This window comes from Megalops cyprinoides, chromosome 1 (assembly GCF_013368585.1).
Source record: "Megalops cyprinoides isolate fMegCyp1 chromosome 1, fMegCyp1.pri, whole genome shotgun sequence".
NCBI lineage: Eukaryota > Metazoa > Chordata > Actinopteri > Elopiformes > Megalopidae > Megalops > Megalops cyprinoides.
The window spans coordinates 35,790,248-35,814,614 of NC_050583.1; the positions used below are offsets into that span (position 1 = coordinate 35,790,248).

At 38.3% G+C, this 24,367-nt stretch overlaps 1 protein-coding gene across 1 annotated transcript; it reads right to left on the minus strand.

Moving 5' to 3' along the window:
* Positions 1-5,101: 5,101 nt before the first annotated feature.
* On the minus strand, positions 5,102-22,630 carry LOC118790888. Its single transcript, XM_036548017.1, has 11 exons — positions 22,611-22,630; positions 18,166-18,266; positions 12,912-12,992; positions 11,680-11,742; positions 11,350-11,487; positions 10,804-10,888; positions 10,108-10,212; positions 8,712-8,885; positions 7,840-7,955; positions 7,665-7,733; positions 5,102-5,515 (listed from the first exon to the last, which is right to left on the minus strand). Exons 2-10 carry the CDS (start codon positions 18,232-18,234, stop codon positions 7,665-7,667), a joined length of 900 nt encoding a protein of 299 aa, XP_036403910.1. The 5' UTR covers positions 18,235-18,266; positions 22,611-22,630; the 3' UTR covers positions 5,102-5,515.
* Positions 22,631-24,367: the final 1,737 nt, after the last annotated feature.

The following is a 24,367-nucleotide window of genomic DNA, read 5'->3' on the forward strand; positions in this document are numbered from 1 at the left end:
GTGATTTAAAAAAAATGGAAATGTAGTGTATAACAACATTTCATGTGTCTTATTCCATGCATTTGCACTTTAAACTGTTTCAAGGATGTTTTCAGGATTTTTTTCTAAAATAGTACAGTGTATTTGGTCACTTTATGGTTATTTTTTATATATATATAAATGCGAATGCTGACAGAACAGCAGAAAACTAATGCAGTACATTGGAAATTGATAGGAATCATCCATCAACTGTCAAACACCAGAGAGATCAACTCCACAAGATGCTCTCTCTTTCAGTAGTCTGGTGGTGAGATAGTGTGCTGCCCATTGCATATAGTTGGGACAAGGAGAGCATAGGATGCCAGCTGAGCACCCAGGATTCTGTCCTGAACTTACTAGCCACTGGGAAGGTGGGTGTTGTCACAGAATAACCTGTCTGCTGTGCTATACCAGCTTTGCTGTGCTGTACTGCATCTGTGGTACTTTGCTAGGTTTGTCATGCTGTACTGTGTTTGTGGTACTGTACTGGGTTTGTGTTTCCTTGTATTTTGTTTGTGGTACTGTACTGGGTTTGTGGTACTGTACTGGGTTTGTATTTTCTTGTATTGGGTTTATGGTACTGTTCTCAGTTTGTGGTACTGTACTGGGTTTGTATTTTCTTGTATTGGGTTTATGGTACTGTTCTCAGTTTGTGGTGCCGTACTGTGTTTGTGGTACTTTGCTAGGTTTGTGGTACTCACAGTTTGTGATGCTGTACTGGCTTTGTGATTCCTTGTTCGGTGCTGTTCGGACAGGAGGTCTGCTGTCCACCCCCCTGGTTCAATGGAACAAGGTAAAAAGTAGCAGAGAAGTAAAAAGAGAGTGAACCGCAAAGGAGACTTTTGCTCTGAAAATAATCGCAGGAATCTCTAACTTATCATTTGTTTTATTTATTTTTTTGGCATGCTTTTGGAAATCTTAATAATAAGTCTGAAACAGAAATGGAAAGATAATTATAAACTGAAAGACAATGGGATGTGTGTTAACAATAGAAACTAAACAGAAATTGTTTTAAATCTTTTAATTCTAAATGGAAACTGAAATGAAAAGTTGCAACTAAAATCATTGTGGTTGTGCTGTGTTGTACCAGCTGGATCAAAAAGGAGTTGTGTGAATGCGTCCTTGGCATGGCAGACTATATTTCTGCTTTCTACATGTACTTTACAATACAGCTCCGAGCAATACAGAGATATGACTCATTTCCTGATTGGAAAGAAACCAAGAACTTACCAAGACCTCAAAGTCAGGCTCTTTTATCAGGAGCCAGGCCTTCCACCTCTGGAGGTTACAGTTCATTTAGAATAGGCATGATCCAGGATGTTTTACAAAATTGAAAATGTTTTACTCTTCAAACATACCAGACTTGTTCTGAATTACTGTTGTTCAGATGTGCCCAAAGAGGATAATCAATGGAGTGTGTGTAGTTTAATTTGTGTGTTTTCCTTAAATTAAGTATTTTTGGGGGAAATTACTATCTCCACTGTGCTTTATTTCATGGTAGTATGTAACACTGGCTATTATAACAGTATATCAAGAGATACAATACATGAGTGACTAGCGAGCGGCGAGCAAGCATAATTTTTGTAAGTCCTTTGCTAAGATCAGCTAACCTAGTTAACACTACTACAATGGGCTGTTATCCTGGAGGCCACTAGTGACTGTTCTAACAACGAAGTGGCCACTGTCGTGGTAACATTTACTAGCTAACCAGCTAACTAGCTAGACTAGCCTTTTTTAATTAGCTTGCTACCTGTCCAATAATTATTCAAAATCTTTTGATATCTACCTCACCATGTGTCTTCAGGTTAGTGTAAGAGTTGATGTCTCCACTGACACTACTACCCTTTGTGTTTCCAAGCTGAGTACTTTGCACAGTTGTGGCCAGGTACATTCATCCTTTTGGTCCTCGGTAGTGGCCTCCTCTGTGTCCTCCATTAACATGACATCTGGTCAATTAACTAGTTAGTCAAGCCTGCTTAAGGCTGCTTTGCCTTGTATTGTGCACATTCTTGCCTAGGTAGTATAGCGGTACTTTACTGTCCCTGTGTCAGGAATGCGGCTTCTTAGCCGGGTTTGTTTTTGTTTCCCCTGTCCATGTGCTTTTGTTTTTCCCTGTGTTCCTGCCCTGCCCTGTTCTCCGCCCACCTGATTACCTGACCGTCTCCACCTGCCTGCCTGCACACCTGCATCTCCTCATTAGCCTTGCCCTATATATTCCCCATTTGTTTCATGTCTCGTCGCTAGTTCGTCTGAGTTTGTATGTGTCGCTACAAGCCGTTTTTCTGGCCTGCCTGAACTTTTGCCTGTTTTTCTTGACCATGTTTTTGGATCTGATTTTTTGGTATTGTTTGCTGTGCTTTCCTGGTTTTCTGACATCGCCTGTTTTGACCATGTTTTTTTGGATTCCCGATTTGGCTTAATAAACATGCATTGTGCACTTTGTCTCGCTGTCTGCGCCTGAATCCCTGCCCGAGCCCTGACACCCTGTGATTGTATTCAATATATGTAATCCTAGATCAGATTAGTTCTGGCTCGCTACACCGACCTTGCGCTCAGCTTTAGCACTATCTGCATGGTATGACCTGTACACATCTTGCCCTTGTGCCTGTCTGCCCACTATATGCACTTTTGTACGTCGCTTTGGATAAAAGCATCTGCTAAATGAATAAATATAAATGTAAATGCTTTAAACTGTCTTTGGCTAACAGGTGCAGAAAAAATATAATCATTGAAATTTTGATTTGATTGACTACTGACTTGCTACAGACTATTAGGTAGAGTGCCCTGGGCAATGGTGTGGTCAGCTGCTGATGAAATAGGCTTAATAAGCATGTGCAGCACTGCTTTGGATGCATTGTGTGCAACAAAGACAACGTAATGGATTCAGTTTGTAGAAAAGCAGCGTAAAAACAAGAGTAAAAACAAGAATCTTTTATTCAAAATGAATTTGATTAAAAGTAAAATAAAATCTGCAATATGTATGTATATGTAATGCAGAAAACCACAAAAACGACAAATCCCACAGAAAAAATAGCCAACAAGTTTACGGTAACAAGAGTACTTGTAATACGTCAATTTATACCTTTGGATATACAGGTTGCTCTTCCAAAAGAAACACCGTGGAAGAGGCTAAACAAGTGACTTTAAGAGAAGCAAATTGTCAGTAAATCACATTTTTAATGCCCACATATGAACCTAATTCAGAGTTATGAAACACTAACTGAATTGCAATTTCTTTTATAAATCTCACTTCCTTCCAATTTTGCAATGTTTGAGAGGGTATTTTTGGATACAGTTTGTAATTTATCTAGACCTCACTACCTTGGATGAATGCAGTGAATCAGTCATTTCTTTTTCTTTGTTATTTAACTCCATTAAAGTTCTCACTCACAACTGCTTCTCATTCTGGTTCCAGATATACACTCAGTGACCACTTTATTAGGTACACCTATACACCTGCTCGTTGATGGAAATATCTAATCTGTAAATCAAGGCATAAAATTACAAAGACATAGTCAAGAGGTTCAGTTGCTGTTCAGACCAGACATTGGAATGGGTAGGAAATCTGATTTAAGTGACTTTGACTGTGGGATGATTGTTGGTGCCAGACGGGGTGGTTTGAGTATCTCAGAAACTGCTGATCTCCTGGAATTTTCACGCACAACAGTCTCTAGAGTATATAGAGAATGGTCCAAAAAAACATAAAACATCCAGCGAGCAGCAGTTCTGTGGGCAAAAACACCTTGTTAACAACAGAGATCAGAGGAGAATGGCTAGACTGGTCCAAGCTGACAGGAAGGTGACAGTAACCCAAATAACCATACCCCTATAACCCCCATAAACCCCCCCCCCCCCCCCCCCCCCATATGCAGCCAATAAATCTACAGCAACAATCATGTCAGCATGGGGCAGAATCTTTAAGGAATGTTTCCAGCGCCTTGTTAAATCCATGACACAGAATTCAGGCCTTTCTGGGGGTAAAGGTAGAATTCAGGCCTTTCTGGGGGTAAAGGGGGGGTCCTACCCAGTATTAGAGAGGTGGACCTAATGAAGTGGTCACTGATTGTATGTGTTGTGTTTTCTTAGCTGTTAATCTACAAAGAACAGAGAAACATTATTTATTGAATGTTATTTTACAGATACTGCTTAAAACAGCTCCTCTCACACCCTTTTATATTGTAGTCATCCATATAAGATTTGCATCATAAATATTTCGGTCAGCATATATACACAACACAGACTACCAAAATTGCAGGTTTACTTATAAATGCTGAAGGATGTTCTCCTAAAACATGACTGTACTCCTATAAACACTGAGTTCTCTGTTATCCTTCAACACTCTAGGTTGTGTTTTTGCAATATTACCAAGGTGTGTTTCTCCTTTTGTGATGGTTGAGATTTAATCTACTGGCCATATTACCTACATGGTGTTACCATGCTGCTGTGAAGCAGTAACTCTTTGCTTCACCTGCTCTCGATACATGCAGGAAAACAGGAGCTCCTAAATGACTTTAACCAATTGTTGAAGAATCTGAGAGTGCGGTACCCACAGTCAATTTATTTCCATAGTTTACGACTATTTTCAAATTGTAACAGGAGTGAATTGAGAGCTGCAGCCCCTAACATGCCAAGCAAATGTGTGTCCAGCAGATTTTCTGGTCATTTCAGTACAGCACTGTGTTATCATTTCTGCATCTCTGGCTGCTTGAGATGACAAAAACACATTGTGACTAAAGGAAAAGGTGGCAAATGACTATAAGTGTCTATTTTTTTGATGACATTTTTTCCAAAATATCCTCCCCCCTGGTTGCCAGGACAAGATCAATGGCACAGTAATATACTTCTAATTCCCCAGGTTCTGTAAAGGAATTCAGTCAATATTGAGGAAATCCATGCAATAACATAAATGATAACATTTATGTTATTGCTATCCATGTTCCCAGTGTTTTCAGAGTAGCATATTTAACATATCAGAGTAAACACAAAAACCAAGTTAGAACCATGTAAGTATACCATACTTCTGATACATTCATGAATGTCATAGACTCTCTGTATTATTAAAGTATTATTTAAATAGGCGCATTTACAGCCTTCCCAGACTTCTGTGCTCAACAACATCAAGTACCTTCTCCTTTCCAAGTAAATACTGGCATTTGGATTTAATTTATGGTAATACATGGAACATACAATTTTAGCATGTTTTAAAACATTTTTGAACTTTCCCCGCAAAGTTTTTTAGAAACATCCAGGCTGTTTATAGAGAACAGCAAGTCTGATGCGTCACCACAACATCCACCAGTCACAATCCAGTGCCAACACATGGTTTGATTCTGCCTGCACTCTTTGTCTGGGTTTTGGTTTTTGCCCTTAGGTTGGGATGCTTTTATCCTCTTTCTGAGGTAGCAGGTGTCTCTCCTTTTTTATTCATTTCTTGGAGATGAGGTTCCAGACACATGGTCCATCTCACATGTATAGCATATCATATAACTTGTCCATTCTGTGAGAGAGAGAGAGAAAGCAAGATAAGGAGGTCAAGCACTGGCCTAACAAATGTTATAAGCACTTAGTGTGTATGTGTGCCATACTATACACACTGAGGTCCAAAAAGGGATTGCATTTGCAGAAGTCAGCCACTGAGGATTCACTAACTTGTCACAATGGGTAGAAACATTGTATGGAGTGTCTATTTGCACCCTGGGTATTAATAGTGGAATGCAGGCATTCTTCTATTTACACCCAGCTCCAGAAAAGCCTAACATTGCGTGCCTGGTTGCACATCACTTCATTATGTAGGTGGATAGCTTCATCTCTAACCGTAGATGGCACTGTCGATGGCCGATTGTATACCTGCGACAGGCGCCAAAAGAAAATTCAAAATTCAACGGTGCTGGTATGTGGTTCCCATACTTTTGCGGACTTGTGTCGAACTTGGAGGGACGTGCGAACAATACAAGGTAGGTTACAGTAAACAAAAAACATACACTTTGCCAGGCTATTTTCCTAATGTATATGTATTGTATAATTGAAATTGATTCAAGAGGCATGCTAGCAAGAAAGCTAGCAGCCTGGAGCTCAGTTGCTGTTACACTCGCCTCCCAATCCAAGGTGCTGTGAGTTGTGGGTTCGAGTCTGGGCAGGATGCAGGGCTGAACTGCGCGGTAGACACAACGCAGTTTATCGTTACATGCAAATAATGCTTAACCGGTAAAAACACTAGCTCAGTTGAACACACCATTTAGACTAGAAAGATAGCCACATTGTAATCATGGTAAATGTTAGCATCATTTGGACAAATGGGCTTGGATATGTCATATTTTTTTTACATATCCTACAGTTTGTAGAAATACTCTGCTGTTTTGCCATGTAGTTCTATTCCTTACTGTAAAAAGGTGTAGACAGTTAACACTACCATCTTAAAGCGGATTAACATTACTAGCTAGTTTGACTAGTTTAAGGTGTGTTTGCATTTGATTTTTGATTATTTAGCCTGGGTGTAAATAGCCATATTTGCTACGTGTACCTGGGTGTAAATAGCCATATTGGCTAGGTGTACCCGGGTGTAAGTATCGTTGTTGACTATGGACACCTGGGTGCAAATAGTATCTGCCAAAATTGTTTCACAAAGATATAAACATCACATACTATTTGCAATGGATAATTTCTCACACCCACATGAGCATTTCTGTGGTGTACATGACAAAATGAGGATGCGACCTTGAAAATGAAGGTCTTCCTGTGTCTTTAACCAAGTCTTTAACCTGATTCCCTACAAGCTATTCCGCTTAGGAGATACACATAGCTCATTTTTAAGAACTCCAAAAGACACCTATTTCACCTATTTCAGTCCACTGTTATGGGGTGAAATGCTTTCACAAAATTTTAATTTCCACAAAACAGAAAAACTGACAACATAAGATGACAGGAGGAGGATTAATTGCCCCATAAACACAGTTCTCTAGGTAAATGAGAGACGAGTCATTCTTTGACAGACTCAGAAGCAAAGTGACTATGTCAATGTCTGAATATAAAGGAATATAAAGAGGACCTTAAATCTTTTTCAGCAGTGAACTTTTGCTTCCCTTTTAGGTGGTTTCTATTTTCCCCATACATTTCCCCATATCCTGCTGAGTCACCAGGGAAAAGAGGTGTATTCTGTTGTAGTCAAGGTAAATTACTCCTATCACCAAGTGACTCACTCCCTACAGTGTGGACATCCCAATTCTGGTGGTACTGCTTGCCAAGTTTAATCCCCTTCCCCCAAGATGTAAAAAAAAATGGTGAAAACATTTTGTTGGTTATAATCTAACTGCCTGGAGACTACAATTCCTCAGCATGGTACATCACATTATACCAACAAATGTTAAAGAAGGAAAGAGCGCGGTGTTAACCCCCTAGCACATTCTTTTATTATAACCTAATAGTTTCTCATTGTTTCCAGACTACAGTAGCCAATATTGTACCAGTGTTAATTCTAGGTAGACATTGTGGGACCTCCACAGACATCCTTGGACTTCCTCTGCCCTTGTTACAGCATGAAGTGTTGTAAGAAACAATGCAGATATACTTGTGAAGTGAGTGACAGGCAAACAGGGTTGGACTGTGTGCTCTCTGCCTGTATATGTCCTCTTGGTAAAACAGCTCATTACCTACACAAGATGCATTGTATAGTCCTCATCTCCGTTTTGTCGATTCCTGTATGAATATTCTATCATTGCCTGTAAATGACAGAAAAATAATTCTGTTAATACATCATATAGGTATCCTGATTGAACATTACGGTTGTTGTAATACTGGGACACTAGTACATAGTGCACTTCTTACCTGTGCTCTCTTTAGTCGTCTGTTCTGGGTGTGTAGGTAAGTCACAGCAATGGAGAGAACTACAATCACGATCCCTAATAATGCTCCACTGGTTGAACCTGCGACCCTACAGTTTTCTAAGAGGAATAAAACAATGAGGGTGAGGATGAGGATGCTGACATTCAATACACTAGAGGTTCTATTTAGTCTGTGACATCTGGAATTTTTGATGAGGGGAGAAAGGCTGTAATTGTGACAACTATAGTCTTGTTCACTGTTGTGTCCATAGTCATCTTCAAGACATACAACAGTATTTCACATTGAAAACAAAAGTAATTTTAGATATGTTGGTACAAACATCGTACCTAAACAGATAGAAAACACAGCACTGCTCTACTTTTATAGCTCTGTTCGCATTGTCCTCCATAAGCAATGACAATGGCTTCACTACATTAAACAGCCAAACAAAGAAATTACTCATTTCCTGCTGATCAAGGTTCATACAATGAGTATATTTCTGGGCTTGGGATTCCTTCCTTAATATTTCAAAAGTTCAGACAACCTTGGAACACTTTACCAAACCAAATACGTTACAATTAGCCTTGATACATTAATTCAATTTAATTCAATTCAATTTTATTTGTATAGTGCTTTTTACAACAAGTTGTCACAAAGCAGCTTTACATTGTTCCCAGGCCTGAGACCCCCTGAGAGCAAGCCTAAGGCAACAGTGGCAAGGAAAAACTCCCTAATTAACAGGGAGAAAACTTGAGTAGAACCCAGCTCAGAGGGGGAGCCCATCTGCTTCTGGCCGACACTGAGCAGATAGAATTACATTACAAAGAGACATCATGGATTGATGTGCAAAACAGGTTTTGATTTATTAGAGTTACCTAATGACATAGGAGAGGGCGCACTGGTGGGGACAGGTACTGTAACCTTTGTTCCTGCAGGTGTTGCAGTTGTGATCGCTGTGGTCGTGCTTATTGTTGCGGTGGGGTTTTCTTTGGTAGCTGTAGTCAATCTAAAATTTGTAGTCCAAATTTCTGTTGTTGTAGCATCTGTGGCTGAATGTAGACAATTGGAAAATATACAGTCAAAAAACACAGAGATAAGAGATGTTAGTGTTGTTGACAGCCAATTCTTCAATGAATACAAGTAAATTAATTCCAAATAGTAGTTGTAGCAATTTTATGACCACTATTTTCATCAGAATAAGGATGATGAATTTATGCACTGAAACAACTGCTACATATACAACCAATGACCTTAAGGGTAAACATAAAATAATTTGAACATATTGTCAGAGCTTAAATTTACATTTACATTGCATTTACATTTACATTACATAAATTGCCAAAATCACACTTTTTCTTCAAATTAGAAATGCTATTAATTCAGTTCCTGGCTATAATCAAGATTCAGGATTAAATTAAACTGATGATCCATTCTGCAAAAATAAGTGCTGAAGCATGTGTATGATTCTGTTCTTGCTTTTTAGGAAATTCCACTAGGTTACTGTGACATGTTACAGTTACTAGAGTATGCAATGGAGAGGAACAATATTAATATATTAATAAAGTTGCAATTTCAAAATCCACGAGACAGTTTCAAATGATGCACTGTGTGTTTCAGTGTTTCAGACTTGGGGAGAGGATTCTCCTCCAAGTCTTTCCTCCTGACTATCCCTTATATGTTGTATGTTGAATGAATTGGTTAGGCTACATGTTGTTGTTATTATTATTGTTATTATTATTATATTTTACTATCTATTTTCACTATCATTCTCTCTCTTCTTGTATTTTTTGTACCACTTTTGGTATTCTAACTGCTGTTCCTGGTGTGCTTCTACTTGAAGCAATTCTGCTGTTTCCCACCTTGTCATGTTTGTTGAAGATCAGTGCTTTACTCTCTCTTGTTAATTCTTTCACTGATCTTTGTTGTGTGAACCCCACAAAAATATGTGTGGTTTGTTTCCCCTCTTGTTGTTATGCAGTAATATGTGCTGTCACCATGCCAGTGTAAAATAAAAATACAAATAAAATGCTCAAAAGACAGAACGCTTTGTTTGCATCTTCAACTATTCAAAAGCATGGCTTTGTTGATCAGCCAAATTAACTCAGAGTAGACTTTGAGGACTGAGGTTAGGATACCCTCCATGATAATTGAAAAGTTCAGGCAATCCTGGATCACTTTAGCCAAGTGATTGGAATACATTAGCTTTGATGCACTGAAAAGACAATAGTGGATTATAAATGTGCACAACAAGTTTTTATACATTAAAGTTACCTAATAAGGAAGGATGAGGTGATGGGGTGCGGGCAGGCACTGTAACCTCCATTTCAGGTTTAGCTATGGCAGTTGAGTGTGGACAGTCACATGATATGTTGTCACCTAAGAGACACAGGGATAAAAGATTTTTAAATTACGTTAAAATGTCAGTGCTCCTGGCACAATCGTTAATAAATAAGAGTAAAGAAATTCCACACTTAACAGTTAAATTAAGGATAAGGATGTTTTATTGTCATTCCAGGATATGTTGTGCATGACAGGGAACAAAATGAGGTACTCAGGTCCCGGTTCAGAATAGTAATAATAACTGAAAAAGGGGACGCACACAATAACACATCGAAAGATTAAGTAGGTAAATAAATATATAAATATGAGTACAAGTTAGCAGAGTAGTAGTCATAGCAGCAGAATTGTTCAATGATAGCAGTAGTTCTCTGTGAGATTCCAGACTTAAAGTGCAAAGTGCAAGGTTTCAGTCTAAGAAAGCAATTCCCTGGTGGGTAATGATGCCCAGATGTGGAGTGCTGAATTGTTCAGTGAGTCGCAGAATTTGTCAGTCTCACGGTGCCTGGGAAGAAGCTATTCCGCAGCCAGTTGCAGCAATTTTATGAACATTATTTTACTGTTTTCATCAAAATAATTAAAAGCTTTAATGATGAGCACTATATTGTGAAGTTATTCTTTTCTCTGTACCTTTCTTGTAAGCTTCTCCATATTTCTCTTTGAATTCTAAAACAGAGACACTCTCAGAGCTGTGCCTACAGAGCTCTTCGTTTACCTGAAACAAAGGGAGCAAGAAGAAACTGATTAGTTTAACAGCTGGCCATATGGAAACTGTAGAGAGTGGCTGGGCTGAAGAGCTGCTCCACATGACTTCAGTAGCCATTCACTTTCCTTCACTTCAGAGAGAGCAGTTTTGTTCCTAGTGTGCTGTGCTTGTGAAGGCATAAAGGCTTGCATCACTGACTCATTTCAAGGGAAATGTACAATATGCTGCATAATTTATTTGCCCGAATGAACATCATAGTGACATCACCTGACATTATTCAATTATAGAAATTAATGTTATTTTGCTGCTCAATATTGCTGTTAAACTTCAACAGACACACACTCTCTCATGCACGCACAGAGACAGACATCAGCATGACCAAGACAGTGACACACATAAATATTAACATGAAGAGAAATATACAGGCAAACTGAATATTCCTTAACAAATAACAGTAAATATCAACCCACCTCTACATTGCAACGATTCAGTTTGTCCAATAAACGTTTAACAGCATCTCTTCTATCACATATGCTCTCTTCTCTCTTCTCTTCCTTCCAATGGAAACATTGTAGAGTCTGCTGGACTTGGAAATAGTTGTCTCTCTCCTTGAGAAAGAGGAACCATAAAATAAAAGGACACCTTAATCATCTTTGGGTGACTGACAAACAGACCATCATATTAAATTACCCAGTGTTCATTCTGTCAAATATCAGTGGCATTAAAAGATGGACAGCACCAGGTCTATGCTGGGTAAATCACTTCAGTTTCATGGTGCTTTACTGCATGTATCCCCCTACCTCATCACAACGTTGTTTTAACGGTGGAATTTTGAACAAATAATCCACTGGCAGAAGCGCTTCCTGAAAAAAGATTCATGAAAAACACTGAAGTTAACTAAAACAGTAAGTAAACTGATGAAAGTTTCTAAAAGTATCCGTCCATCCAACTACTAAACTTGGCACAATAATAATGTGACACAATAATAAAATAAGAGGAGCTCAAATACACTGCAAGTTATCTTCAAACATTAAAAACATTAGCAACTTAATTCATTTTCAATTAATAATCTGATTTACGATATTAAAAATGCTAATGTTTCAATGCAGTCCAATTTTCTATGCAATGTAGTTTCAATGCAGTTCAAATCCAGCATTGCCATTTAATTCTTTAAAGGCCACACTTCCCTCTCCACCCAATCAATCAGTCTCTGAAGGGTATAGTCTTAAAATACATCAGGATTAGTATGTGAAATTTGTAACTACAGGAGTGTTCATGGCATTGAGAAGTTCTAGATTAGCATTTTTAAGATGGGGGGGGGGCTCCCCAGTGTCTCAACCAGCAACCAATTGCTATCGCAATTGCAAGGTTGAGCATTACAGCCTGGGTTCAGATCAAGCTATGCCATCAGCCAATGATGACTAGGAATACATAACAGTGGAACAAGCTGACTTCATTCTGGATATACTGGAAGTTAGGTCGGCCAGAGGTCAGCTCCACTGCACATCAGTGACTCTTGTTGGTCAGTTGAATAAAGCATATAAAGTATCCTCCTTTAACTCCTGTCTGCACAAGCTTAGCATGAGGTGTCATCACATGTTTAGGAGGACAGCGCACATTTGTCCACACCCTCCCTCATTGACAGCAAGGGTTGAAATAATAAAATGAAAATGAAAAATGCTTATTATTTGAGTGGCTAATGAAATTACACTAATGACTAATAAAAATGACTCAATGCATTCTTAGGTGATGTTCTTCTCCTATTTGGTGCACCATAACAATGTTCACAAATCAGTTATTTAACAAACTTAGAAACACCATAAATGGAAATGTTTTCTTTTTATTTGAAATTAAACAAGATATGCTGAAATATATAGAGAAGGAGTGAAACTGAACTCTTATTTAAATTCAGAAACCCTTCTGTCTGCCAAAACAGGAAACTTTTAATCTCTGAATCTGGTCTATTGTCAACAAACATGACCTGAGAATATTCTCTCCTTTTCGACATAAGCAACAAGGGAGACATGATTACCAGTTCATCCAGAATGTCTTTATATACAAAGGTAGACCTAGCATCGCCTATCAAGACCCAAATTGCCAGGTACATATACACCTGCAAAAGAGAGTGAGAGAGGGAGAGAGAGAATATGGTTACAGATTACTTCTCTAACTTGTGTCTTACCATTCCCAATTTGCAATTAAAAGTAATTGCTGTCATGGACACAAGCCAACATTAACAACGTTCTTGCCATCAGAGAAGACATACCCACCCACTGGCTGGGCTTAACTGACTGAACAAACAGCCCCAGTTCCTTTCTGCAGTCTGTACTCACCACCTCCATACACCCACACTGCACCACTTGTAGCATATATATACACACACTAATATATATTATATATATATATATATATATATATATATATATACACACACACACACAGAAAGAGAGAGAGACAGTGGGAGAGAACATAAAAATATAAAAAGGTAGGCTTTAAAAATTAAACCCTGCACCTAACTCCTAACTACAGAACAACATGGCAAACTGAGATGAAACTGTGGATCTAAGACTGGTTGTGAAGGAGCTGGAAATGTGCAGAACAACCTGAGACTTCATCTGAGGCTTTTATAACACAATAAGAATTTAAAGAATAATCTGCCAAAAACAGTAGAACCATTTAAACAATCTAATGGGTCAAACAATCTCGAAATTTTGTCTTGCATTTCTCTTATAAACAAAGGTACTGAGAATACCAAAGATTTCTTGGGCCACTGCAACTTAGTGAGGCAACTCACCTAACTGGAGATCAATACACACAGGAAAGTCCCATAAAGACCTGGACTGGCAGTTGGGACTGCCTGGAAGTTGTTTTTAGTCCTCTTACAACAGTTACTCTTTTGAAGGAAAGGACCACTGATTCCTGTATTTTGATGTCCATCAAATTGATTTCTGAACACTCTACAGCAAGCACAAATGTGGGGGCTTCTTTCTTCATGCAGTTTCCACTGACACCCTGCTCAGAGTGAGGTCACCAACCACACACAAGAACTACTGAGTAAGAGGAAGCTGAGATGTAACCGAACAGGGAAACTGCTGCTCCCCACAATGGAACCTGCATCACACGCGGGCTGTGGGAGTCGGGGCCTAAGGGGCGAAGGAAATATTGAGCTGTATAGTCCAGGATGACCTGAGGAATGAGCTCTGGCGCTTACTTATTTATCGGGCACATGCTCTTATCCCTTTCAGCAAGGCAAATAAAACACACCTCACCAAAGAGCAAGTGTATTCATGCAGAATAGCAAATCAGTTGCCAGTGACTAATCATCAAGAAGAAATAGAGTATTAATGTACTAATATGGTGTATACAGTATCACACACACACACACATTATATATATATATATATATATATATATATATATACTGTATACACATCACCAGTTTTGCAGCTTTAATGTCTTTACTATCATCTAGTTTTGATGTTTTTACTATTATTCTAAAATGTGGAAGATAGTAAAAATAAAGAAAGAAAATTGTGTCCAAACTTTTCACTGCTACCCATCCTAAAAGAACAAGAGGTCATTCTGGATGGGCCTCTGCCTCCTCTGGAAAAGGACCAATTTCAACTAGGATTTTCTGTGGAAGTGATCCCTTTACTGTAGCAGAACACTATAGGCCATACTGCTTGCGTTTGAAAACCTAAAGAAAAAGTTAAAAAGGGCCAATGCAATAGATCACAGCCCCTAAGCAGGGTCACAACAGCCAGCTGTTCCACTGTGGAAAGGTTATTTCTGGTCTCTTCATGCAGAATGTAAAGAATTTTGGCCACATACATCATAGTAGCTATTGTTTTCAGAAAATGCTGAAAAAAGCAATTCATGTGTCTGTTTTCCATAATATTTCTACAACCAGTCATAACTGGAATCCCCACTTCCAACTGATCCTGGTTTCACCTAACCTGGATCTGTCCTTATGTTTTTACTGGACTGAGACCACACTTGAAACACACCTGACTACTGTGTTAGTTTATTATTTGCTAACAGAACTTACAGTTGAAAAATAAACATCACTGGTGAATTCAAAACAATTGGTTTACAGGAATGACAAACCAGTTGCTGCGCAGCCATTTTATATGTAGGTTTTTCCTAGTAATCATTGGAAATTGACACAGTGTCCTCAGGCTCTGTGTACTCCATGAGATACTGTCTTACTTGTAATACCTAATCTTCCAACTGTAGTTTCACTGTAGACTTGTCTGAGCAAAACAAAGATAGAGGATAAGGCTGTGGCACTACTACTTCGTTATTAGCAGCATAAAGCCCCACTTTGGGTATTTATGATACAATCATACTGTCCACCTTGGCTGGTTCCAGTTACTAAATGAATAGGATCTTTCATAAATGTACAAAATCTTCACAAGACTTCTGCATTAACTAACCCCAAATATAATCAGCAGTTAAAACAGAGAGACAGAGAAACAGACTTACTGTAAAGTGTAATAACTTCATGGTGCACAGAGGCTTCCTTCAACAGCTGAGCTTATGCTTTGCAACAAATAGTACAAGACTACTGCCATTGCAGGTGGAGTGAAAGGATAGGGGGGGGGGCTTTTGCAGGGGACTTTACAGGACTTTCCCCTCTTCATTCTTACCCAGAGCTCAAAGAGGAAGTGGGAGGGAGCTACAGTGACACTGCACTAAACAATGTTGCATCACTTGCTTACATTACATGATTTTAAACCTTTTTTTCATACAATCTCTCATCCTTTATTTCATACCATTGGATTCCTGTGCCGTGTGCACTCAGTACTACATGCGTCCATCTTTCACTTTTGTTTTCCTTTTCCTGTTTTCCTTCTGTTCATTAACAACCCCCCCCCCAATTCAAAAAAGTGATTGAATAAAAAAACCTCTATATAATATAGAATATATAGAGAATATATATAATAATTCATGCTTCCTTCAAGGACAGAAAGTTGTTGAAGTCACAGCAAAACATCCCCATGCCATCGCACTGCCACCACGTTTCACAGTAGGTATGATGTTCTTACAGTGGAATGCTGTATTTGCTTTACATCAGATGAAGAAGACTTGCACCATCCAAAAAGTTCAATTTTTGACTCATCTGTCTATAGAATATCATCCCAAAATTCCTGGGGATCATCCAGGTGCTTTTTAGCAAATGTATGATGAGCTTTGATGTTTTTCTTTGTTGAGCAGTGGTTTCTGCCTTGCTACTCTTCCATGAAATCCATTTTAGCACAGTCTCTTCTCATGAATGAATACCGACCTTAGCTGATGCTAGAGAGGACTGCGGTTCTTTAGAAGTTTTTATGGGATCTTTTGAGACTTCAGGGATGAGGCACCGCTGTGCCCTTTGGCAGGTCAGCCACTCTTGGGAATATTAGCCACTCCTGCAAGTCTTCTCTATTTGGAGATAATGGCTTGCACGGTGGTCTGGCGGAGTCCAAGAACCTTAGGCTTTGTAACCCTTTCCAAGCTGATATATCTCAACAACTTTTTGTTCTTAGCGGTTCTGGAATTTCCTTTGATTGTGGCATTGCGTGCCTGTTGAATAAGCTTGGCGCCAGAAAAACAGAGCGGCGCAATTATAATCCATGGGGTGCACAAAAAAGTCATAGATATTATTTACATTTATATTTACATTTATTCATTTAGTACATGCTTTTATCCAAAGAGACTTACAAGTGAGGTGCAATACAACACAACCAAAAAACCAACAGGTCGTTCCTATTATGTAGGAGACAACTGGGGGTGTGCTGAGGTCTGTCTGGGGGTGCAATGCAGGTTCAATATATATGCCATTTAAACTCAACAGGGCTGGTTGCAAACCTGTCTGTGTTTAGTCACCTGAATCTAATTATCAACTAAAATTTTGTTGCTGTCTTTGTTTAAAAACTAAGGGGGCAATTACTTTTTCACAGGGACAATATGGGAAATTGGTGACTTTTTCTATTAAATGAATGAAATAATGATTTAAAAACTATGTTTTGTGTATTCTCAAGTTTCCCTTATCTAATATTACATTTTATTTGATGATATGAAGCCATTCAGTAAGAGAAACGTGCAATAAAAGAGGAAATCAGGAAGGGGCAAACGCTTTACTACACATCAGTTGTGTTTATTTCACCAGTTATCACACTGGCAGGCTGCATAGTATACATTTTGTCTACCTACATTAACAATTCATAAAATATTCATATATGTAATATGACATAACAATCAAATAGAGCTTGACATACCACTTTACATTTCTGCATAATCTACCTACCACTATTTTGCTATCTGCTACACACAAGCTTCACAAATGACGCTTATGAATGAAATGCCATTGCACTGCTTTTTTTTCTAACTAATCTAAAAGGGGAACCTAAAGATCTTAGTGACATTACGTGCTGTCAAGCAGCAAGTATCTACAAAAGATGGCAACCAATTTACATGGGCACTTGGAGTTTTGAGGAATTGCACTCAAGGGAGTAGAATTTTTGGACACGTGGGAAAGCAATACAGTGGTGCCATGTATTTTATTAACAGTGCACTTTATTGATTCAGAATGGCAACTGTAGTTAAAGTGCAAGTGACACTGCCGAGGAATTTAGTGTTTGTCACTTTATTGTCACCAGTTTTGTATCCAGCTGGCAGCAAATACGGCACCAACAGAAAGCGCAAGCTGGAAGACATTTTCCATTGGCACGATTCTACTGAGATATTTGAAAATGAAATATGTTGAGGGGGGTGTCTTGAAAAAAGGAAAAGGCTTATTCATACCATAGACTGCTGTGTTATGCATGTTTGATATGTCATGTTTATATAAGAACATTTTATGAATGCTTTATCTATCTAGACAATGTAAATCTAAGTCCTTACCAAGCTTTTTTCCCATGCAGCATTGCCACTGAAAGAAAGGTGGCAGTCTAGATAGCACAATATTAGCCAAGGCATTACATCACAGATATGAATACTATCAATGATCCAACCAATGTTCTGTTTAAAGACAAGCCATCACAGAAGGTACCACATGAGAACATGTGTTATACGATCCATCACACCAAACACTGACAATAAAGAATCAACTGCCAAAGCAGCATGGTAAAAGCGTGTAAAAGTCCACACCCACTTAACACAGCGCAACACACAAATACACAGAGAAATGTGGAAAGGGAGAAAAAGATACCCAGACAGAAGAAGACATATCTGGACCTCCTTGGGTAGAACAGGAAATAACAATTATGAACATATGATTCAATGGAGTAGGGCGGAGAACTCACAACTTGCAGAGTAACGAAGCTCCACCCCATCCAATGCCTAACGTTGTCATGGAAACCATTGTCAATCATCTCAACATGGTAAACCAAAAATTCACAGTGAACTGAGGAGAAAAAAGAAAGAAACAGAGTATTGTAATGGAAACAGTCAAAAAGGTACAGCTCAATACAAAATCAAACATAGAACAACTGTACAAAACATCTTGAAAATTTCAGTTAATCTGATATTTGAAAAGTAGGCTAATGCAGCTGCATTATTATGTTATCAAGCCTTCGCAAGTGGCATGCGTCTGCAGCATGTACATGTAATATGACCAGTAAGTACAGTGATGTACATTCAACTGACATGGTGGAACTTCACCTCTATTAAAAAAGATAATATACTGTTGTTTTTCAACAGCCTGCATATGATATCCAAACCACTTTCACCTAGGTGTTTCAAAACAGTGTGGGTGTTGGTTTGGTTGCCACCAAGTTAAAGGTTTCAAAAAATGTATCTGCAGATTGCAAAGCAGTCTTATTTAACCATGAAAGAGGGTATTTATTTAATCACACAAAACTGTATTATTTGGTGCTTCCAGTTTAATTTTGTTTTAAAATACAGACGTACCTCCATGGACATCACCTCAAAATGAAAAAACACTACCAGTATATGCAATGAGTGAGCAACCATTGTGACAATGGAAAGAAATGCAACCACAGTGAAGCAAATGACAAGCCCACGTGTGAACTTTAATATGTCAGTAGAATGGCTAGAGAAATGAGGTCATAATATATGAGAATAGGCAGCCCACCTAAATCACTTGGAACTGAAATAAATTGACTCCAAACATTTTACATTTTAGCACCATCCCATTCACTGACCAAAAAGTCATTTAGGAGGCACACGAAGATAGTGAGTTACAGCTTTTCTAATTCACAAAGATTCTGAAATGCTGGAAGTTTTCAGTTGGGGTCACAAACATGTTGTTGAGGCTACCACAAACATCAGCTCCATCTATACTTACTGTATTTATGTATACTTTGTACATTTAGTCTTTGTGTTAACTCACTTAAACCCATGCAAATTTTCAAATCCAAAAATTTGACATATTGATTTTGAACTTCCGTGATTGTCTAATGTTGCTCTCTGGAAGACACTTGGCAAATGTACTCAGCTTGACTCTAATGGTCCAGGTTCATTCCCAGACATGTCATCAGCCATAGCGGTAGAACAGACTGACACCGTTCCACCGAGAATGGGGTAAGTAAGGGGAAAGGGATTACCATCTCTCCACTCCAAGGCACTGTGCGGTAGAACAGACTTTGTCCATAGAAGGGGGAAAAGCTCAAAAAAGCACAAAAAATTCCTCTCTTTACAGAATATACTGAAGACTGTAATTGCCACATTAACTAGAATGACAGGTATACCAGCAGCAAAGTCATATGCCAGTGGGGAACACTCCATACCTATGAAGCACTGAGAGTTATGCCAGTTTGAGAATTTCCTACAGAAATAACTACAACAGCCCTGTAGTCTGTCTCTGACTCTTTAAAAACACCTATTTCTGTACCATATATCCTCATTTAAGGATACAAACACAGCCAACACACCTGAAACTGCAGTAACTAGCTAGCTAGAAAAAAACAAAAATTAATTCATTTCATTTTACTAAATAACATTTTATGGCTGTTGTGTTTGAAAGAGGTCAGCAACATGTCAGTTCAGTAACATTAACATTTGCTATAACTGAAATGGTAGCTAGTTAGTTGGGCTACACTGAATGCATTTTCTACGTCTATGCACACTTAAGACTGGAACGGGACTACTATATAAATCCGGATGCACACAAAAAATGCCTACCAAATAACAAAAAATGTGTCAGATCTGACACTATTGTCCCAAAACAGAATGCATTTAGGACCACTTTTCAAGCTAGGCTGACCTATGCTCTAGTTCAGCTCTGGACAAGCTCCTCTCCATCAGAGTCCAGGTGCATCATCCAGTTTCTGTCTAGGATGTTACAGCACAGAGATGTCATCATAAAATTCTCATCTTTAAATTGGTAGTTTAAAGCTGTAATTCATATGGATGTATTCTCATTGACTGAACTCTGAGGGACAATCATCTACTGCATGAAATCAGTGGCGTTTGGCACTAAACAAACGGTACGTAGCGTTCATTTGTCGATTCTGCGCTCGTGTTCCTTTTGTCACTTTTGCCTCCCTTTGCCAACAGATTCAATGTAGCACCGTGCTTGTATTACGAAACTACCATCTACTACATCGGACACTATACCAAAAAGAACATGCACGTAACTAACATGAATGAATATTAAACTATCATGACATATGTTATGACAACGAACAATTGGATAATTTCATTACACAGCTTTATTGAAGTGCATTTACAAGCTGCTGGATAGCTTGATCTAACGTTAGCCATCTCTCCGTAGTTAGCTTACATTACCTTCATAATTAAAGATAAACTGTTCATGGAACAGTTTATATCCACGATCCAGCTTGGATCGTTTTGTTTGTTCTGGTGTTCACAGGTCATTTTATAACCATGTTCACGCACTTACTCTAATTGGAAATCACAGGTGTACTCAATTTTGTTGCAATCATCACAGATTTTCCATCTTGTGTGTCAGTGATCACAGGTGTATTCACGTTTGTTGCATTGAGTTTCTACTTTGAGGCCTGTATTTTCTTTCTAAAGTATTTGTTTTTGATAGTTCATAAGAGGTGTAACTCAATTTGCCAACTTAGAAATGCAATTATTAAATACAATTTTGAATCATTTGACATTTAAGTGATATTGCACAGGGGTGTACTCACTTCTGTTGTATATTGCATTGTAATAGTCAAAAGTTTGGACACACCCGATGAGGATCATGGGAAACATGCATTCAAAGACATGTTGATCTAAAGACTTATGCTTAAATGCTTGAAAGTTGTTTCTTGAACAAATAGAAATCGTGAAGTTGATGCCTACTTGCCTATGTATGAAATTCCTTTTTTTTGCTATTTTGAAGAATCTTATTTCATAGTCTTGATTTGTTTACTATTATTCTAGAATGTGAAAAATAATTTTAAAAATAAATAAATAAATAAATTTGACTGGAAGTGTGTACTGGATCTCTATAGATCCAGTCAAATTTATTTTGGCTCTGCGCAATTAAACCCTGTACCTAACTTTACATAAAAAAGGGCAAATGGAGATGAAAAACAATGGATCTAAGACTGGACATGAGATGCAGAACATCAACTTTATGAAATGAAATGAAATCTATGAAAATGTAAATTAATGAAAACTATGTTATATTTTAGATTCTTCAAGCCAAAAATATTTTTTAAAAAATATTTCTTACACAGGCATCAACTTCATTATTTCTATTTCTTTAAGAAACAAATTTAAAGCATTTAAGCATAGGCCTTTACCTCAAGTTGTCTTTGAATGCATGTTTCCCATCTTCATCAGGTGTGTCCAACCTTTTGACTGGTACCATATATGAGAAACAGGATGAAATCAGTCATGCTGTCAATAGCTGTCAGTTTTCAAGCAATGTTCCTTAACCGCTGTACCATATTACTGACGCAGACCCTTCATGGGGGTAAATTCACACTGGACTCATGTACACACTTACCACCAACCAGTGCCCACCCAAGAGGTGACAAACCCACCACCCTGCCTGCCACAACACCTAACAAGAGGTACAAGTATCTCACTGTGTTACAGAAACTGGGGGATTCAGCACCTATCTTGTCTCTACAGGGTGAGACATGAGCAAAGGAGAATTACATCAGTTAATCATTGAGTTGCACCACCCACATATGCACTCACACAAACAGACATATAAAAGCATACAGCCCAAAATACTGAACGAGTATTGAAAGGATGCACCTCATTTCATATCATATTTAATAACTCATTTAAATGAGCAGCTGATGAGGCACACTGCCCTATTGAATAGGGAGGCAGTTATTAACAGTTAAACATTTAACAGTTATTCTAACTGATCCAAGTCTGACATTAACAAAACATACACTGGCATTCTCTGCAATACCCTTGTATAACTGGTTTATTCTTCACTTACTAACACCCACTGAGCGTTGTAGAATACTGCAGTTGGGGTAAACCATGATTCCTGTAAGTACGACCGCTACTTGTACTAAAATGCAACTAGCAGGACACCAGGCTTAAAGATACGCTGCGTGCTCTTAATGACGCAAAGAAACAAGTATGCCTACAAATAATCGTACAAAATATGGCAGTATCGTATGTATCCACACAGACAGCCACATACATACATACATGTGCTCTGTCACGGTAACCTTTCAAATTTAAATACATTATTGCCTGAGACGTTACAGCGTTGTCATAAACACAGTCAGATAACTTCTGGCATTCTGCTTTTAATCCCAGCATTAAAATCAGTGGATTATTTATGGTTAGTTTATTTTACCTTATAATAGCGTCTTTCAGTCCTCTCGCACAATTTTTAACTTTCGATTTCGCTCGTTACAGCTCTGGACACAGATGCAGCTTGCTTGACGTCAGCCTTCTTCAGAGGTCGTGAGTGCTGTTACTTTAGCACTACGGCTTACATAATACATTACTTTTTGGGGAGGGTGTGCACCAAAGACCGCATGTGATGGTCGCGTTGCTCTGGATAACTGGAAGTTGTCGAACAACTCCTGAACAACTGAGCCGTTGAATGAAAGCCTGCGATCTATCTAACACAAGTGTGAGGCGTTGGTACCCTGCCATAAAAGCTACAACAACGTTATTGTGATGTTCTGTCTTCATCGTCTACTTCTATCCCCCACACTGATTACTGAAACCCACCAGATCTACCTGGCAGTTAAGGAGCCATCTCAAACGCCTAGCATAAGGGGCTAATTGGAGACACGGAGGCGCTGTATAAACTGGAAATTGCATCTCGGTTGCCAATCAGTCGTTTGTTGCAGAGGTCTATAATCATGTTGGGTTTCTTTTTACTATAATGCTAATGTCATATATATCAACATAAGTTAATTTTTAAAAGCTTAGGTTATCTTTTACACAATTTAAAAATTAAAATGCAAAAATACCAAACACAGATGAAATGATGCCTCTTCAAACCTCAACTGACCAAACCCCAAATCTTTTTAGAGGATATTGGTAAAGTGAGACACCCATAATTGTCAAAGTGGGACACTCAATTTTCTAAAAAAACAAACAGATTGGGGCAGGGGCTGAAATGACCTAATGCAAATTACAGAGGTGGAAAACCCCGGCTTCAGAAAGTAAAAGTCCTACCATGTATTAGTTCTAGCCATGCACTAAACAAGGTAATTTCACTGATTAGCTCATCTACCTGGCTGAAGAGTTGTGCTAATTAAATTCTGCTGGTGTAGTGCATGGGTGGAACAAATACGTGGCAGGACTTTTACTTTCTGAAGCCGGGGTTTTCCACCTCTGGCAAATTATTTATTTTTCTTATAGATTTAAACATTGAAACATACAGTATGTCTTAGTTATCATGACATATAACCTCAATAACAAGAATGAACAAAAATAAACTTCAAATTTGATCTCTTGGAGTAGGTGTTGAAATGAACTCATACATGATCTAATTTGCCTATAGATTTAAACATGTACAGATTTATAGATTTAAAAACAAACTCATCTCATAAAAACATCAAATGTCTTTAACCAATACATATGAGTTAAAAACATTAATTAATTAAAAAAACATATGTCTCTCAAACAGGCCTAAAAAGACTGACTGTCAGAGCTACTCAATCAACTAATCGAATTCATGGTCGGTCTGTGCCCCCCCCCCCAGAAGTGAGTACACCCCTGTGCAATATCACTAAATGTTAAATGATTCAAAATTGTATTACCTCTCAATAATTGCATTATTTCTAAGTTGAACAGTAGGGTATTTTTATGTAAATTTAAAAACTAACTGTTTAGATTTACTATATTAAAAATACAGGCCCCACAGTGGGAACTCAATGCAACAAAAGTCAGTACACCTTTCATAACTGAAATTCAAATCTTTTATTTCTTCAATACTTCATATGTCCACCTTTATTTTTGATGACAGACTCAATCCTTCTCAGTATGGAGAATACCAGTGTTGCACAAATATCTGGAGAGATGTTCTGCCATTCTTCAGAGGTATTTTTTCAGCTACTCTTTGCTGGAGGGGTTGAGTTGCTCTATTTTCCTCAT

Excerpts from the sequence above, each read along its gene's own strand:
- LOC118790888 (XM_036548017.1), bottom strand. The coding sequence starts at position 18,234 with ATGATTGACAATGGTTTCCATGACAACGTTAGGCATTGGATGGGGTGG. Across the intron at positions 7,956-8,711 it reads GCCCTCTCCTATGTCATTAG|AAAACTGTAGGGTCGCAGGT; the intron begins GTAACTCTAATA and ends TATTCCTCTTAG. Across the intron at positions 7,734-7,839 it reads GACGACTAAAGAGAGCACAG|GCAATGATAGAATATTCATA; the intron begins GTAAGAAGTGCA and ends TGTCATTTACAG.